The sequence below is a fragment of the Sus scrofa genome, chromosome 15, assembly GCF_054392235.1.
Source record: "Sus scrofa isolate SSC_HxYL_T2T_F1_AM1 chromosome 15, Sscrofa_HxYL_maternal_Yorkshire_Landrace_v2.0, whole genome shotgun sequence".
In the NCBI taxonomy this organism is placed as follows: Eukaryota; Metazoa; Chordata; class Mammalia; order Artiodactyla; family Suidae; genus Sus; species Sus scrofa.
The window spans coordinates 38,881,089-38,899,051 of NC_139397.1; the positions used below are offsets into that span (position 1 = coordinate 38,881,089).

Sequence of the window (17,963 nt, forward strand, 5' to 3'; positions counted from 1 at the left end):
GAAAAATGTCTGGTAGCTGCAAAAGGCACAGATGAGGACATATGGGTAAAATCAATATATTTTTACAGATATAGTCTTCAAACTATATCTGTAAAAATATATTGATCCCTTTCCTTATACAAGTTAAAGAGGGAGTTCCCGTTGTGGCGCAGTGGTTAACGAATCCGACTAGGAACCATGAGGTTGCGGGTTCGGTCCCTGCCCTTGCTCAGTGGGTTAACGATCCGGTGTTGCCGTGAGCTGTGGTGTAGTTTGCAGACGCGGCTCGGATCCCGCGTTGCTGTGGCTCTGGCATAGGCTGGCGGCTACAGCTCTGATTCGACCCCTAGCCTGGGAACCTCCAAATGCCGTGGGAGCAGCCCAAAGAAATAGCAAAAAGACAAAAAAAAAAAAAAAAGTTAAAGAGGAAACTGGAAGAACCATCCCAGGGGTATGCAGTCTATATTTAACTAGAATTGTTGTGGTTTAGAAGAAAGTTCAAACATTCTTCTGTGATTTAATTGTTTTGGTGATTTAATTTGTTTTGGAAATCCTCCTTTAAGTAAATACATTGTTCAGTAGAAAAACAGGCTCTAATTTTACAATGCTAATATGCCAAGCTGGAACATATGTTTTAAATATAAGACACAGTTCTAAGATATTTCCAACTATAACAGGAAAATTTCCTAATTTTTAAAAATGTCATAATACTGATTACTTGAATATTATGAACTGGGTTCATTAGGATAAAGGAATAATTTACTTATTATTCCTTCTAGGAAACATTAGCATATGAACAAGGCCAAAGATGTAAAAATGCAACACTGAATAGAGAAGGACAACCTTTTCAAAGTGCATAGTTTTTCATTTCAACTTCATTTTATATATTTCCCTTCTACATTAAGACCAAGCTTCCTATGCTCTACATTTTAGGGACAATGTAAACACTACTGGTTTGGAGAAGAGAAGATGGATGAAGTCTGCAGCTAGATACAATTCTAGTGTATACACAAAGTACAAATACCACACCACACCCCCCTCCTGCACCCTAAGAACTAAAACTAAATTTTAAAGTGTTTGACAATGGATATTATCAAATTTGTATATATAAAATCCTTGGTATTTAAAAAAAAAAAAAAAAGAAAGTTACTGAAAAGAACCGGCTTTGTTTTAGCACAGGGAAACTGATTCCAAATTTCTGACTTCAGACCTATAAGAAAGTAGATGTGTATTGTTTTGAGCTACAGGAAAAAAAAAGTATTAGCTCATAGTCAACAGACAAACCCTCATGCTATCTTTTTTATGATCTTTTGGTATATTTATTTGAAAGCTGATTGGGTTTATGGAGGGCCTCTATGACTAGAGAAGAGAATGAAATTAAATGAATTCATAAAGAAATATTTCCTTTAAAAATTGTTATGGAAACACTCTTATGAATGAGGTATTGTGCTAGCCATGGGGGATATGAAGAATAAGATACATTCCTTGTCCTTGAGTAGTCTGTATATAGAAAAGACTACTGCTTTAATGAGTCTATATAAGGTCACTTAGATTCAAGAAAAAAAGTTCACTCTAATCTATCTGTATGAGAAGCAAACCTTTGTTTGTGGGAGTTCCCATTATGGCTCAGCAGTAACGAACGTGAATAGTGTCCATGAGGACGCAGGTGACATCCCTGGCCTCACTCAGTGTTAAGGATCCGGCATTGCCATGAGCTGTGGTGTAGGTTGCAAACATGGCTCAGATCTCACTTTGCTGTGGCTGTGGTGTAGGCTGGCAGCTGCAGCTCCGATTTGACCCCTAGGCCTAGGAACTTCCATATGCTGTAGGCATGGCCCTAAAGGGAAAAAAAAAAAAAAAAAAAGACAAAAACCAAAAAATGAAACAAAAAACCTTTGGTTGTGGCTTCATAAAAACATTACTCCAAAACAGTAAGAAAATAGAAATGTAAACATACTATAAACACATTACTTGGGGCAGGCAAGACAACATAAGGACTGCCCTCTGTCGAACCAGTAGACTTGTTCCCGAGAGCCACAGTCCTGGGCCTTCTCTTACACACACAGGAGTCAAATCAGAAAAAAATATTATTTTCATTTGCTTTTGGCTCTCTTCTTTTCATACAGAATTAAGAAAATCAAAGAAATCTGACTGCCAGATAATATGTGACTACCTTTATATGTAGTCAATTTACAAAGTTTTATAATTATTTTATGTTATACATTTGCTTGATATATAACATGTCTGCTTTTTAAAAATTAACACTTTTTTGAAAGGATCTACTACTAACCTGGATATGACTTGGAAGTTTATTTTTCCATTAATGGAAAAGTAGGACTGTAAAAAGGGTACCCACAAAATAAAAAATGCTATTATAATGGAAAATAGTTTAGAAGTACATGTGATCATTTATTCACTAAGTCAACAGAAACTGATTACTTGCTATGTGCCAGATACTGTATATATGAAACGTACCTTTGATTTATGTGCTTGATGAACAATCTTTAGTTTATCTGAAAGAAAAAAAAGTTGTCTTTTTACTAAAAGTATTCTAAAACTTCATTTCAAACTATTAAAGTGAGAGGGGGGGAGGTAGCAGCTATGAAGTCCTTGCCTTATGATCAGGTTCTCTTAAAAACTAGTACACAGTAAAATTTAATTTGCATACCATTAAAATTAAAGATCACTGTAAAAAGATATTTAAAAGCCTTGGACTTTATACAAATAACAAATGCTGGAGAGGGTGTGGAGAAAAGGGAACCCTCCTACACTGTTGGTGGGAATGTAAATTGGTACAACCACTATGGAAAACAGTATGGAGGTACCTCAGAAAACTAAATATAGGGAGTTCCATTGTGGCTCAGCAGTTAATGAACCCAACTAGCATCATGAGGACATGGGTTCGATCCCCGGCCTTGCTACATGGGTTAAGGATCCAGCACTGCCATGAGCTGCAGTGTAGGTCCCAGATGTGTCTCGGATCCAGTGTAGATGTGGCATAGGCCAGTGGCTGCAGCTCTATTTCGACCCCTAGCCTGGGACCTTCCATATGCCATGGGTGCGGCCCCCCCCAAAAAAAAGAAAGAAAAAGAAAACTAAATATAGAACTACCATATGACCCAGCAACCCCACTCTTGGGCATATATCCAGACAAAACTTTCCTTGAAAAAGACACATGCACCATATGTTCACTGCAGCACTATTTACAATAGCCAAGAAGTAGAAACAACCTAAATGTCCATCAACAGATGAATGGATTAAGACAATGGAATACTACTCAGCCATAAAAAAGAACAAAACAATGCCATCTGCAGCAACATGGATGGAATGAGAGACTCATACTAAGTGAAGTCAGAAAGAGAAAGACAAATACCATATGATTTCACTTATATCTCGAATCTAACAATGGCACCAATAATCCTTCCCACAGAAAAGAAACTCATGGACTTAGAGAACAGACATCTAGTTGTCAAGAGGGAGGGGGAAGAAGTGGGATGGACTGGGAATCTGGGGTTAATAGATGTAAACTACTACTGCCTTTGGAATGGATAAGCAATGAAATCCTGTTGGGTAGCACTGGGAACTATATCTAGTCATTTGTGATGGAGCATGATGGAGGATAATATGAGAAGAAGAATGTATATATGTATGTATGACTAGGTCACTTTGCCTTACAGTAGAAAATTGACAGAAAACTGAAAACCAACTATAAGAGAAAACATAAAAATCATAAATAAATAAATATATAAAGAAAAAATTCCTGCATATTCAAAATAAATAAGTAAATAGGTCAGAACAAAATGAAAAAAAAAATTAAAGCCTTGGACTTTTAACACACACAATTATGTTTGTACCATAACCTGAAGTCAACTCAGCACATTTTCTCTTAGAAAGAAGACAGGTGGGAGTTCCCTGGTGGCTCAGTGGGTTAAAGATCTAGTGTTGTCACTGCTGTGGCTCAGGTTCAATCCCTGGGAACTTACATATGCAGTACAGTGGCCAAAGGGGAAAAAAAAGAAAGAAGACAGGTAAACTACATCATTCTGTTCGTTGACCTCAATAAATGCTTGGATTAGCAAATAATGTGAAAAAAAAAAAAGTTTGTCTTAAGATAGATATTAAGAAAATCAGTTCCAAAAAATCTACTAATCTCTCAGAATAAATTCAGTGATAGGAGGTCAAATGATCACACCAAGAAGTTGTTACCACTCTCTGCATTCAAGCACTATCAAGGATAACTGGTAATACGAGCAAGGCTGCAAATACCCAAAGACTACCAATATTTTACCTCCTGGTTTTCAAATTCTAAACAGATATATACCATCTAATTTGCTTTATTCAATCCCTCATGACTTAATTTGTTTACTTTTCTCTTTCCTTTTCTTTTCTTGTCTGCCCCTGGCATACGGAGTTCCAGGGCCTAGAATCAGATCAGAGCCATAGTTGCAACCTACATTGCACTGTGGCAATGCCAGATCCTTTAACCCACTATGCTGGGCTGGGGAATCAAACCTGTGTCCTGGCACTGCAGAAGCACTGCAGTCCTGTTGTATCACAGCAGGAACTCCTAATTTGTTTATCTTTAAGTCAGGCTACACTGCGCTTTTCCAATAAGTAGTTTCTCTACATTGGGTGTTTCTAACTCTGCAATAATCAGCTCTTAATTATATAACAGGCATAGCATTCAACAGGTTTAAATTCAGAACGTTTCCAATTTTACACTCAGTTTTATTTAACTATTCAATTAACATATTATGATTACATGCATTATTATATTGAATAAACACTTAACCTTAAACTAAAATTATTTCTATCAATCATGCTGTTTGATTCAACAAGGAATTCCAACAGTGAAATGAAATGAAAGGATCTATTTTAAAAAAAAAAAGAAAAAAGAAAGAAAGAAAAGGAAAAGAAAAAAAACAGGAGTTCCCATTATGGCTCATCAGAAATGAACCCAACTAGTATCTATGAGGATTCGGGTTCCACCCCTGGCCTCCAGCAGCACTGGATGCATAATCCACTGAGCGAGGCCAGGGATCAAACCTGCATTCTCATGGAGTCATCGGGTCCTTAACCAGTGAGCCACAATGGCAACTTTTTAGCAGAAAAAGAAATACTTTGAATAGAGATGTTCACCAGATTTTTCTAACAGAAATCGGCTAGACTTGGGAAGAAGGTAAAAAAGGAGAAATGACAAGCTAGCAAAAGGTAGTATATTAATATGCCCTTCTTTATTAAATCATTTTGTACACTTAAAAACAAATCTTTACTATTAACAGAAACAGCTTCTGTGGGTCTTGTATCCTTAATGTAAATTCCTTGAGAAAAGTAACCTTATAAAAGTAAAAACCAGATTTTATGTTCACGGAGTATTTAATTTGGTCACATGTACATTGCTTAATCTAATCTCACATGACCTTATGAAACAAACAGGATTAGCAGCCCCTCACTGCACAACAGCCAACATTTACTGCACACATGTACAATAAATACCTAGACAATATGGATTTAAGAATAAGACAACATCCCCTCTTCTTTAGGAACACAATGTCTGGTCAGGGTAAATCAATAATAGATGTAGATGCCAATTAATTGGGAGGCAAGGCTCTGAGAGAGAAATCTTACTTCTGCTGGCCTGGCAGAGAGCTGGACCTTTTATCCAATGGCATAGAGATGATAACTAACAAAAATGAAATCTGACACTGGAGTTCCCGTGTGGTGCAGCGGAAACAAATCTGACTAGTAACCATGAGGTCTGGTCTCACTCAGGGGATAAAGAATCCGGTGTTTCTGTGAGCTGTGGGGCAGGTAGCAGATGTGGCTAGGATCCAGCATTACTGTGGCTGTGGTGTAGGCCAGCAGCTGCAGCTCCAATTAGACCCCTAGCCTGGGAACCTCCTTATGCTGCAAGTGCAGCCCTAAAAAGCAAAAAAAAAAAAAAAAACCCACAAAATGCAGAAAGAAAGCTGACTCTGTGTCCCTTCCACTCCCCAACACTCAATGTGTTCAGTCCCACTGAACATGTAGCAAATCTGCAAGAAAAGGACAGGTGAAAAAGTAACATTTCAGCCCTCCTTATCAAACACAAATTGGCAGATTGTTAAAGAGACAAATGCATAGAGAGTCACCTGAAGTCTATCAAAACCATGGTGGTTCTCTAATTTCTTCACAGATAAACATATTCATTTTTCTTGCTACTTCACCAAAGTAGTATAGAAATACTAAGGCAAAATGGTGTTAATTAGCTGGAATAATGTGAAAGGAACATTACCACCATGGAAAAAGAAAAAGAAGACGTACAAAATCAGCTAGAACACAAGGCTTAAAGTGGCAATAAATACACATCTATTGATAATTACCTTAAATGTCAATGTACTAAATGCTCCAATCGAAAGACACAGAGTAACAGAATGGATAATAAAACAAGAGCCTACAATATGCTGCCTACAAGAGACCTACTTTAGGGCGAAGGACACACATAGATTGAAAGTGAGGAGATGGGAAAAAAATTTCATGCAAACAAAAATGACAAGAAAGTAGGAGTAGCAATACTCATATCAGACAAAATAGACTTTACAACGAAGGCCATAATAAGTTCCGACTGTGGCACAATGGCATAAGGATCTGGTGTTGTCTCTGTGGCAGCAAGGGTTCAATCCCTGGCCTGACGTGCAGTGAGTTAAAAATCCAGCATTACCACATCTGTGGCATAGGTGATTCCTGGCCCAGGAACTTCCACATACCTTGGGTGTGGACAAAAAGAAGAAAAACAAAGGCCGTACAGAAAGAAGGACACTATATAAATGGATAAAAGGATCAATGCAAGAAGATATTATACTCATTAATATATATGCACCCAATATAGGAGTACCCAAATACTTAAAACAAATATTAACAGACATAAAGGAGAAATAGACAGGAATACATTATCTACCATCCTGATGATTAGCTATCAGATATTCTAAAGATTTCATGATCTAAAACTTATCTTTCAAAGTAACTTAAGTGGAACACAAGTTTGAACACACACCCATACCAGGCAAAAGGGGAAACTATACGTAGCTATGCTAATCTGTAAGTTGATTCAAGTTCAAGGTTATATTTCAAGGCATGATACTTTGAAAGTCATGAAAGCCAGAATTGAGAAGTTTAATACTACTTAATCATGCTTTTTATTCCTCTTACTCAATATTTCATATGCAAATTCTTTAAGTCCAATAAATCAAAGTTCCTTCCATCAGTGCCTTTTTAACTTTGGCTTGAATACCCCTTGTGACCTCACAATTAGTCTCTGGATATTAAAATGTATATATACAGCGACGATTGTGATTTCAAAGTATTTTAGGTCATAAGTTGCTCTACCAAATGGCAGCAGAATTAAAAGCCACTCCAAAAATGATCTAAGATAATAAAAAATTTATGCTTTAAAATATCTGCACCAATTAACAGAAATATTTATTAGATGCATTGGAATTCTCAAATGAAGTCTCAAATTCAAATTTTGCTGAGTGTCATTATGTTGAAGGTTAATAACTATACCATCTTTATAATGAATAATGAAACCCAGCTTCCTGCCTTATTACTGCATTTTAAAATCAACAATTGCAACATATAAAATTATTATATAACATGCTCATTACTGTCATTTAAAATGTTAAATCTCTTCTCTTAATTCCTAGTTTAATTCTTTTAATTTCTTTTAATTACTAATTGATTTAATGATCAATTTCTCCTTTTATGCCTACCTGATGAAGAAATTCATTTTAGACAGCTTGGCAAACATGTTATTCCTCACAAATAGGTCATTTCCCCACACAATTATAATTTAATGATATACTGGAATTCCTATATTTTCAAATAAACTTCCTTATTTTTATTTACAGATAGTAAACTCATTTTTTTGTTTGTTTGTTTGTTTTGTCTTTTTGCCATTTCTTGGGCTGCTCCTACAGCATATGGAGGTTCCCAGGCTAGGGGTCGAATCGGAGCTATAGCCACCAGCCTACACCAGACACAGCAACGCGGGATCCGAGCCACATCTGCAAGCTACACCACAGCTCACGGCAACGCTGGATCCTTAACCCACTGAGCAAGGCCAGGGATCAAACCCACAACCTCATGGTTCCTAGTAGGATTCATTAACCACTGAGCCACAACGGGAACTCCAGTAAAATCATTTTTGAAAACCAAATTTAAATTCATATCAAAATAAAACTAGTGTGGGAATTCCCACTGTGGCTCTGCAGTAATGAATCTAACTAGTATCTACGAGGATGTGGGTTCGATCCATGTGGGTTAAGGATCCAGCGTGGTGTGAACTATGTGTAGTTCACAGATGTGGCTCAGATCTGGCATTGCTGTGGCTGTGGTGTAGGCCCGCAGCTGTAGCTCTGATTTGACCCCTAGCCTGGGAACTTCCATATGCCATGGGTGCAGCCCTAAAAAGACATACATACATACATACATACACACATACATACATACATAAATCTAATGTGAAATTATATAGGAGTTCCCATTGTGGTTCATCGGGTTAAGAATCTGACTGGTATTTATGAGGATGCAGGTTCAATCTCTGGCCTCGATTGGTGGCTTAAAGATCCAAGGATCTGGCATTGCCACAAGCTGCAGTGTAGGTCACAAATGTGGTTTGGATCTAGCATTGCTGTGGCTGTGGTATAGGCTGGCAGCTACAGTTCTAATTCGACCTCTAGCCCAAGGAACTTCCATATGCCACGGGTGCAGCCATAAAAGAAAAAAAAACTTATATTAATATATGTCTTAAAAGAATAAGAGGAGTTCCTGTTGTGGTGCAGCAGAAACGAATCCAACTAGTATCCCTGAGGACTTGGGTTCGATCCCTGGCCTCACTCAGTGGGTCAGAGATCCTGCGTTGCTATGGTGGTGGTGTAGGCCGGTAGCTGTAGCTTTGATTTCAACTGCTAGCCTGGAAATTTCCATATGCTGTGGGTGTGGCCCTAAAAAGCAAAAAAAAAAAAGAATAAGAAAAATTAGGTACCATATTCATAATTTCTGAATGGTGGTGGCAGGCTGGTCTTCAAAGGGATATCTGTAAGAGAAAGATTAATTTTATTATAAAATATTCAAATAGTTATAATATTAAGTGAATTGGCATTTATTACACACTATCATCTACATACATTTAAAATACACAGTATACATGTGTGAGACATTGTTATATAGTTGATGCTTATTTAGCATATGAATCTGAGAACCCCTTGAGGGTCTTTGGTCAATAGTGTAAACCAATGATCTAAAACAATCTTATTACTTTTGCCAAAATTCAGATAACATGCCATATAACTAACTCGGCAAAGAAAACAAATTAGAGCAAAATTCTCTTTAAAACAGTGTTCCTGAAGACAAACACCATATGATATCACTTATTTGTGGAATCTAAAATATGGCACAAATAAGCCTATCTATAGAACAGAAACAGACTCATGGACATAGAGAACAGATTTGTGGTTGCCAAGGGGAAGGGGGAAGGAGTGGGATGGACAGGGAGTTTGGGGTTAGTAGATGCAAACTATTATATTTAGAATGGATAAGCAATCAGGCACTGCTGTACAACACAGGAAACTGTAATCACTTGGGACAGAAAATGATAGAAGATAATATGGGAAAAGAATGTATATATATGTGTGTGTGTGTGTGTGTGTATGTATATGTAACTGAGTCACTTTGCTGTACATCAGAAATTGACAGAACACTGTAAATTAACTATGATAAAAAAAATTTTTAATAAATAAAACAGGAATTCCTGTCGTGGTTCAGTGGTTAACGAATCCAACTAGGAACCATGAGGTTGCGGGTTCGATCCCTGGCCTTGCTCAGTGGGTTAAGGATCCTGCATTGCCGTGAGCTGTGGTGTAGGTCACAGACACAGCTCAGATACCGCGTTGCTGTGGCTCTGGTGTAGGCCAGCAGCTACAGCTTTGATTCGACCTCTAGCCTGGGAACCTCCATAAAAAGGCAGAAAGACAATTAATTAATTAATTAATTAATTTTTTTTAAAAAAAGTGTTCCTGGAGTTGCCATTGTGACTCAGAGGGTTAAGAACCCAGACAGTCTCCGTGAGAATGTGGGTTCCATCGCTGGTCTCGCTCAGTGGGTTAAGGATTCTGCGTTGATCCAAGTTGCAGTGTAGTTTGCAGGCGAGGCTTGGATCCCAGTGTTGCCATGGCAGTGTGGGCCTCAGCTACAGCTCCCATTTGACTCCAGGCCTGGGAACTTCCATATGCCAGAGGTGCGGCCATAAGAAGAAAAAAAAAAGTGTTCCAAACACTAGTATTAGTTTTAATTAATTATTAATTAAACCACACCCCCTACAAAGGCCAATTAAGTAATAAAATCAAAACTACGTATGCATATACCCTTTGAAATAGCAATTTCACTTGGACAATTTATCAGAGAGATATACTTTGCACACTCCTGTGTGTATGTATATGAAATAATATACATACAAAAGTACTAAATGCAGCATTGTTTGCAACAGAAAATGCATGGAAAAATCCAAATGTCCTTCAAAGGGGGCACTTGCTAAAATAAATTAAAATATGCCCAAACAATTAAACATATTTTTCAACTGTAAAATAGCAAAAGAGGAGGAGGAGGCTCTCTACTAATATAAGATCCTCAAGATATGTTAAGAGTAAAGAAAGCATAAAAACATTATTTTTAGTAAGCTACCTTTTGAGTAAAAAGAGGAAAAAATAAGAATGTATGTTTGCATTGGCTTATACTTTCATGAGATGGAGCATGGTGCAATGGTCATACAGAGAACAGAAGTGAGAAGAAGGGAGTTCCCGTCGTGGCGAAGTGGTTAACGAATCCTACTAGGAACCATGAGGTTGCAGGTTCGATCCCTGGCCTTGCTCAGTGGGTCAAGGTTCCAGCGTTGCCGTGAGCTGTGGTGTAGTTTGCAGACGCAGCTCGGATCCTGCGTTGCTGTGGCCCTGGCGTAGGCTGGCAGCTGCAGCTCCGATTAGACCCCTAGCCTGGGAACCTCCATATGCCGCGGAAGCGGCCCAAGAAATGGCAAAAAGACAAAAAAAAAAAAAAAAAAAAAGAAGTGAGAAGAAGACTGTTCACTGTATTCCTTTCTATATTTTGATCTTAAAACCACAGGAATATGTTATCTATTAAAGAAAACAAAAAAAAAACCCACAAGCATCTGAGTTAGAATAAGTGTTTAAGTACATTTGCCTTTTAAAAGTTATATACATCTCAAAATTAAAATATAATTTTACTCATTTATGTTACAAGCATTTAAACTATATACTATCAAGTAGTCCAAGGACATGATAAATAAAAAGTTACTGAGACAAGTCCCCACCTCCCCCTTTTTTTTTTCTTTTTCTTTTTTTTTTTCTTTTTAAGACCACACCGGCAGCATGTGGAAGTTCCTGGACTAGAGGTCGAATTGGAGCTGTAGCTGAGGACTACGCCACAGCCAGGACAACACTGGATCCGAGCCGCATCTCATTGGTGACCTACACCAAGCTTGTGGCAACGCTGGATCCTTAACCCACTGAGCGAGGCCAGGGATCCAACCTGCATCCTCACAGCGACTACATCAGGTCCTTAACCGGCTGAGCCACAAGGGGAACTGCTAGTCCCCATTCTTGAGAATACATGCACCCATGAATCCTGAAACAAAGCCAGGACTATCGCCTCAGCTACCACATAGCAGGATCACCCAGTCCCACACCAGTAGCTCAGACTCACAGAAGGCCAGTCCCAGGCATATTAAAACACAAAACAAAAACCTGCTGAGATGATTCTTAGACAAACAAAATCACAGAAGGCCAAATAGATGACAGAGACTGAGAGATCAGGCAAACAGGAGTGGGCAGTGAGGTATGAGCAAGAGACTCATTATACTGGCTGCAGACAGTATAATGGTCTAATTGGTCGCCTAAAGATTTAAATGGAAATGCTAAAAGTCTGGGGGTTTAGGTGAGGGTTTTTTGCCTCTAAAGTACTGTGGACAAAAGGAAACCTGTCTGGATTCCAGATATGCCTGCCAGGCCCCAATGTGAAACTTCTGCCTTAGATTACCAGCGCACAGACCTTCATTTTATCCTTTTTCGTTTCTTACCCACTTTAGAATTACGAGCCAATGAAGTATTGATTAAACATAAGAAAGGAGAATTAAATCTGTTTAATTTATTGGCATTTTTATTTCCTGAACTAGACAACAAAACACTCTGAAGGCATAAGGTACAGAACAGATGGCTCCACAAAATTATCATTTAGAAATGTCTAGGGATGAAAAAAACAAATCACTGTCTTAGTTCAGTCAGGATTTCTGAGAGGAGAAAATGACAGAGACAAACAGAAGGACCTCTCCTCCTTCTCTTTTTTGATCTCAGCTCATTTCACCCCCACAAAGAAGCCTTCCCTGACAGCCCTGAGAAAAGAGGGGTTTCCTCTCATATTCCTCCCTTCATGACATTTTTTACAATTATAGTTTTATCTCTTTACTTATTTCTTTACATTTTTTTACTTATTTCTTTACTTCTTTACTTTTATCTCTTTACTTATCTCTTTACATTTTTTACAATTATAGTTTTATCTCTTTACTTATTTAGGTCTCTCTTCCCTACTAATTCATAAACTCCTTAAGATTAAGACACAACAGGAGTTCCCATTCTGGCTCAGAGGGTTAAGAGCCTGACACAGTCTCCATGAGGATGCGATTCAATCCCTGGCTTCACTCAGTGAGTTAAGGATCCGGTGTTGCTGCAAGCTAAGGAAGGCATAGGCTGCAGATTCGGCTTGGATCCCCCGTTACTGTGACTGATTTGACCCCTAGCCTGGGAACTTCCATGTGCAGCAGGTGCAGCCATGTAAAAAGGAAAAAAAAAAAAATAAGACACAACGGCTTTTCTTCCCAAAACCTAGGACAGTGCCAGCACATGGCAGCTGCTCAAAACACACTACTGAGTAGCAAGACTTTGGTTTCTTTTTTAGTTACTATTATTCTAGATATAAATCCCTTGTTGGATATATGTTTTACAAACATTTTCTCCAAGTCTGTGGTTTGCCTTTTCATTTTTTTAACAGTGTATTTTAAAAAGCAGAAGTTTTTAATTTCCATGAAGCCCAACTTTTTTTTCCTTTACAATTTGTGTTCATTGTACTGTACTTTTACCAAAATCAGTTTCTAAGATTTTCTCCCGTGCCTTAAGAAGTTTTATAGCTTCAGCTTTTAAATTTGTCTTGAACAATTTCAAATTATTTTTGCATATGGTAGGAGGTAAGAGTTGAGGCCATTTGCATATGGATGTCCAATTATTCCAGGATATTTTTTTGGAAGGATTACCTTGTACCCCTCAAAGTGCCTTGGTCAAAAACCAATTAGACATATATGTGTAGGGCTATTTCTGGACTATTTTCATTGGTACATACGTCATCTATCCATACCACATTCACTGTCTTGTCTGATATAATTTTATAACAGTAAGTCATAAAGTCAGTGTAATTTCTCCAACTTTTTTTCTTTTTGTGAATTATCTTGACTACAGGTCTTTTTTACTTTCCTTATAATTTTTGAATAGGTTAGAATAACATTTCTAAACTTTAAAATAAATTTGACATTATCTGAAGAGAAAAAGAAAGCTTGCTGAGATTTTTGATTGGATTGGGATCTATACATTATTTTGAGAAGACACAACAACTTAACATTGAGTTTTCTGATCCATGAACACAATATATCTCTCCATTTATTTAGTTCTTTTAATATTTCTCTCAGTGATGTTTTAGAGTTTTCAGTGTAAAAGTCTTACAACTCTAGCAAATATATTCTAGTATTTCATATTTTTGATGCTATTACTTTTTCCATTTCCAACTATATATTGCTAGTAAACACAAATATTTTTTGTACATAGATCTTGTATCCTGCAGTCTTGCCAAACGCATCTTATTAGCTCTAGCAGTGGTGGAATAGACTCCACAGAATTTTATACATAGATAATCACATCATCTGTAATGATAATTTTTCTTCTTCCTTTCCAACACAGATGCAATTTATCACACTTTTTCATAAATATCCTTTATCATATAAAGGAAGTGCCCTTCTATTCCTACTTTACTGAGAGTGTCTAATAGAAATGGATTTGGGGGGAGTTCCCACTGTGGGAACCATGGGTTAAAGATCCAGCATTGCCACAGCTGTGGTGTAGGCCACAGTTGGCTCATATTCGATTCCCAGCCCAGGAACTTCCATACGCCATGGGTGTGACAAAGGAAAGAAAGGAAGGAAGGAAAGGACAGAGAGGAGGGAAGAAATGGATGTTGGGTTTAATTTTCATCTAATAAAATAACCATACGGTTTTCCTTCCTTAATCTATTAATATTATGAATTACACTGATTTGTGAATGGTAAACCATTCTTGCATCCCTAGGATAAATCCTACATGGGCTTGATGTATTATTCCATTTTAAATATTGTTGGATTCGATTTGCAATATTTGGTTAAGAATCTTTACAACTGGAGTTCCCATCGTGGCGCAGAGATTAACGAATCCGACTAGGAACCATGAGATTGCAGGTTCGATCCCTGGTCTTGCTCAGTGGGTTAAGATCCCACATTGCCGTGAACTGTGGTGTAGGTCGCAGATGCAGCTCGGATCCCGCGTTGCTGTGGCTCTGGCATAGGCTGGTGGCTACAGTTCCAATTAGACCCCTAGCCTGGGAACCTCCATATGCCGCAGAAGCAGCTCAAGAAAAGACAAAAAGACCAAAAAACAAAACAAAACAGAAAAAAAGAATCTTTACATCTCCATGCATGAAAATTATTGTTTGATAGCTTTTTTTTTCTTCTAATTACTTTTCTAGTTTTTGTATCAGGATAAGGATTGCCTCAGAGAATGGGTTGATAAACATTTCCTCCCCTTTCATTTTCTGGGAGAGTTTCTGTAGAATTGGGATTTTTTTTCTTCTTTAAATGAATGGTAGAATTTACCAGTTACGCCATCTGGGAACAGAGTTTTTTTTGTGGAAGTATATTTTAACTACTGTTCATTTTAAAATACATAATTATTCAGGTTGTTTGTTCTTAGTAAACTTTGGTAGCCTGGGTGGGTCTTTCAAGGAACTGTACACATTCCTAGGATAACACATTTATGGCATAAAATTGTTCAAAATATTCCTTTATTATTCTTTTAATATCTATAAAGAATCTGTAGTGATTAACAACTCTCACCCCGATACTGATAACTTGTGTCTTCTCTTTTTTTTTTTTTTTAATTTTTCTCTGATTAGTCTGGCTACAAGTGTTAAAAGGACAGGGAGCCGGACTGAAGGGGCTACCACCAGCCCAGGTGGGGATTACTGGAATATCAAAATAAAATAATGATACTAAAGAATTATAATTCTTATTGAATCAAATAAGAATCCACAAGTCCACAGTGACATAAACAAAAGATTTAAAAAATGGGGCAGGGGTACAGATTGAGGGGAAGGGTAGAAAGCTCTTCCTTAACCGTAGAAAAACAACTAATATATATAAAAGGAATGGTGGAATAAGAAAAATCACCATTTACCAATCATTATTAAAACACCTGATTTAGGCAAGAATCATCAAAGAACACTCAACTAGTAGATGAAATTTAAGAAGTAACAGGACATTCATAGTCTCAGACTATTCCCCTGCAAGTTACTTTTCAATCACAATCAAAATTTACAGTGGAAGAGTTCCCATCGGGGCGCAGCAGAAACGAATCCGACTAGGAACCATGAGATTGTGGGTTCAATCCCTGGCCTCACTCAGTGGGTTAAGGATCCGGCATTGCCGTGAGCTGTGGTGTAGGCCAGCAGCTGTAGCTCCAATTAGACCCCTAGCCTGGGAACCTCCATATGCCACGAGTGTAACCCTAAAAAAAAAAAAAAAAAAAAAAAGAAAGAAAAAGAAAAAATATTTACAGTGGAGAAGCCTGGCAGACATCACCTTAACCAACCTCTTCAAGTCACCACTGCCAGTAATGGGGCCAGGTCGACAGCACGTGCCTCCTGATGTGATGCACTGGAAAGTCAGCATCACTTCTATGATTTCTCTGCCAAAATCTAACTGTGAGAAAACACTGGAAAGCCGTAACTGAGGGAGGCATTCTACATAATAACAGGACTGAACTACTCAAAACTGCCAATATGATGAAATATATTAACAGATTTCAGCATAAAGAAATTAATTCAGATTAAAGGAACTGAACTAACACATGACCTTGGGTTTGTTTGTTTTTTTATATATTACAAAGGACCTTATTGGGATAAGTAAAATCTCAATAAGGTCTGTAAATTAGATAATAGCATTGTTTCAACTTTAAATTCCTGATTTTCATCACTGTACTATAGTTATATAAATGAAGTCCTTGTTTTTAGAAAATACCTACTGAAATATTTAGAGGTTAAAGGGAATCATACCAGCAAATACTTCTAAATGGTTCAGAAAGAAAAAATGGTGGAGGGTGGGCAGGAAGAAAGGGGGGAGGAGGAGAAGAAAGAAAAACTAATGTAACAAAATGCTGACATTTGGAGAATCTGTATGAAGAGCACGCAGGAACTTCTGCAATTTTTTTGGTGTGAAATTATTTATTTATTTATTTTTGTCTTTTTGCCATTTCTTGGGCCGCTCCCGCAGCATATGGAGGTTCCCAGGCCAGGGGTCTAATCGGAGCTGTAGCCACCAGCCTACGCCAGAGCCACAGCAACGCAGGATCCGAGCCGCAACTGTGTCCCACACCACAGCTCACGGCAATGCCAGATCCTTAATCCACTGAGCAAGGCCAGGGATCGAATCCACAACCTCATGGTTCCTAGTCAGATTCGTTAACCACTGAGCCACGACGGGAACTCCCTGGTCTGAAATTATATCAATGTAAGAAAAAATGAAGTTGGATATAAAGTCAAAACTTGGATACATCTGTTAATACTCATGGAACTGTACACTAAGATCTGTACATTATACCACATATAAATTACACTTCAATTAAAACAATAAAAGCTTATTCTAGATGTTTCATCAAATGCTGATGATTGGAACACTTTAATAAACAAAGTTTAGGAACCCACCAAGGACCTATCAAAATGAAGCTGAGGTTCATGCCTGTTGTATTTTAAGTTTGAAATGATACTCTAGCACCAGTGAGGCATCATCACTCTGTGCCCACAACAACCAGCAGCTCTCATGATTTCCTGGCTATACAGACAGAGGCCTGCCACCTTCCTGCCACGCTCCCCACCAGGCCCTCTGCGTGCTCAGCTGGGTAACAGTACACTCGGGTAACAGTACACTCCCTTATTTTTTTTTTTTTTAATACACTCCCTTATTAAGCAGTCTCCAAATACATAAGCCAATTTGTTATGAGCAAACCTAGACCTTAAATTTTTTTTTATTTAAAAAAAAAGAAAAGGAGTTCCCGTCGTGGCGCAGTGGTTAACGAATCCGACTAGGAACCATGAGGTTGCGGGTTCGGTCCCTGCCCTTGCTCAGTGGGTTAACGATCTGGCGTTGCCGTGAGCTGTGGTGTAGGTTGCAGACGCAGCTCGGATCCCGAGTTGCTGTGGCTCTGGCGTAGGCCGGTGGCTACAGCTCCAATTCAACCCCTAGCCTGGGAACCTCCATATGCCGCGGGGAGCGGCCCAAGAAATAGTAACAACAACAACAACAACAACAATAACAACAACAACAAAAGACAAAAAAAAAAAAAAAAAAAAGTGCAAAGCCAAACATGATGGTGACAGGCCCTGACCAGGGCACACACGTTGCTAAATGAGCCTTGGGGAGTTACTGCGCTGGTGCCAAGCCCAGAGCAGGAGCTAGCTTCGCACCTGGCTTAGGACACAGATTAAAAATCTTTCAAAGTGTTTGTAAAAGATTACTATCAATCTCGGGAGTTCCCGTCGTGGCACAGTGGTTACCGAATCTGACTAGGAACCATGAGGTTGCGGGTTCC

At 38.2% G+C, this 17,963-nt stretch overlaps 1 protein-coding gene across 4 annotated transcripts in view; it reads right to left on the bottom strand.

The window, feature by feature from the left end:
• The window catches only part of C15H2orf76 (chromosome 15 C2orf76 homolog), a 60,025-nt gene that overhangs the window by 13,323 nt on the left and 28,739 nt on the right, over positions 1 to 17,963 (bottom strand). For all 4 annotated transcript variants that reach the window (XM_005671633.4, XM_003133285.5, XM_021074829.2 and 1 more), the window contains exons 4-5: positions 9,002 to 9,052; positions 2,455 to 2,492 (exon numbers count right to left, since the gene is read on the bottom strand). In XM_005671633.4, coding sequence (XP_005671690.1) covers positions 2,455 to 2,492; positions 9,002 to 9,052 — 89 coding nt within the window. The remainder of the gene's footprint in view (positions 1 to 2,454; positions 2,493 to 9,001; positions 9,053 to 17,963) is intronic.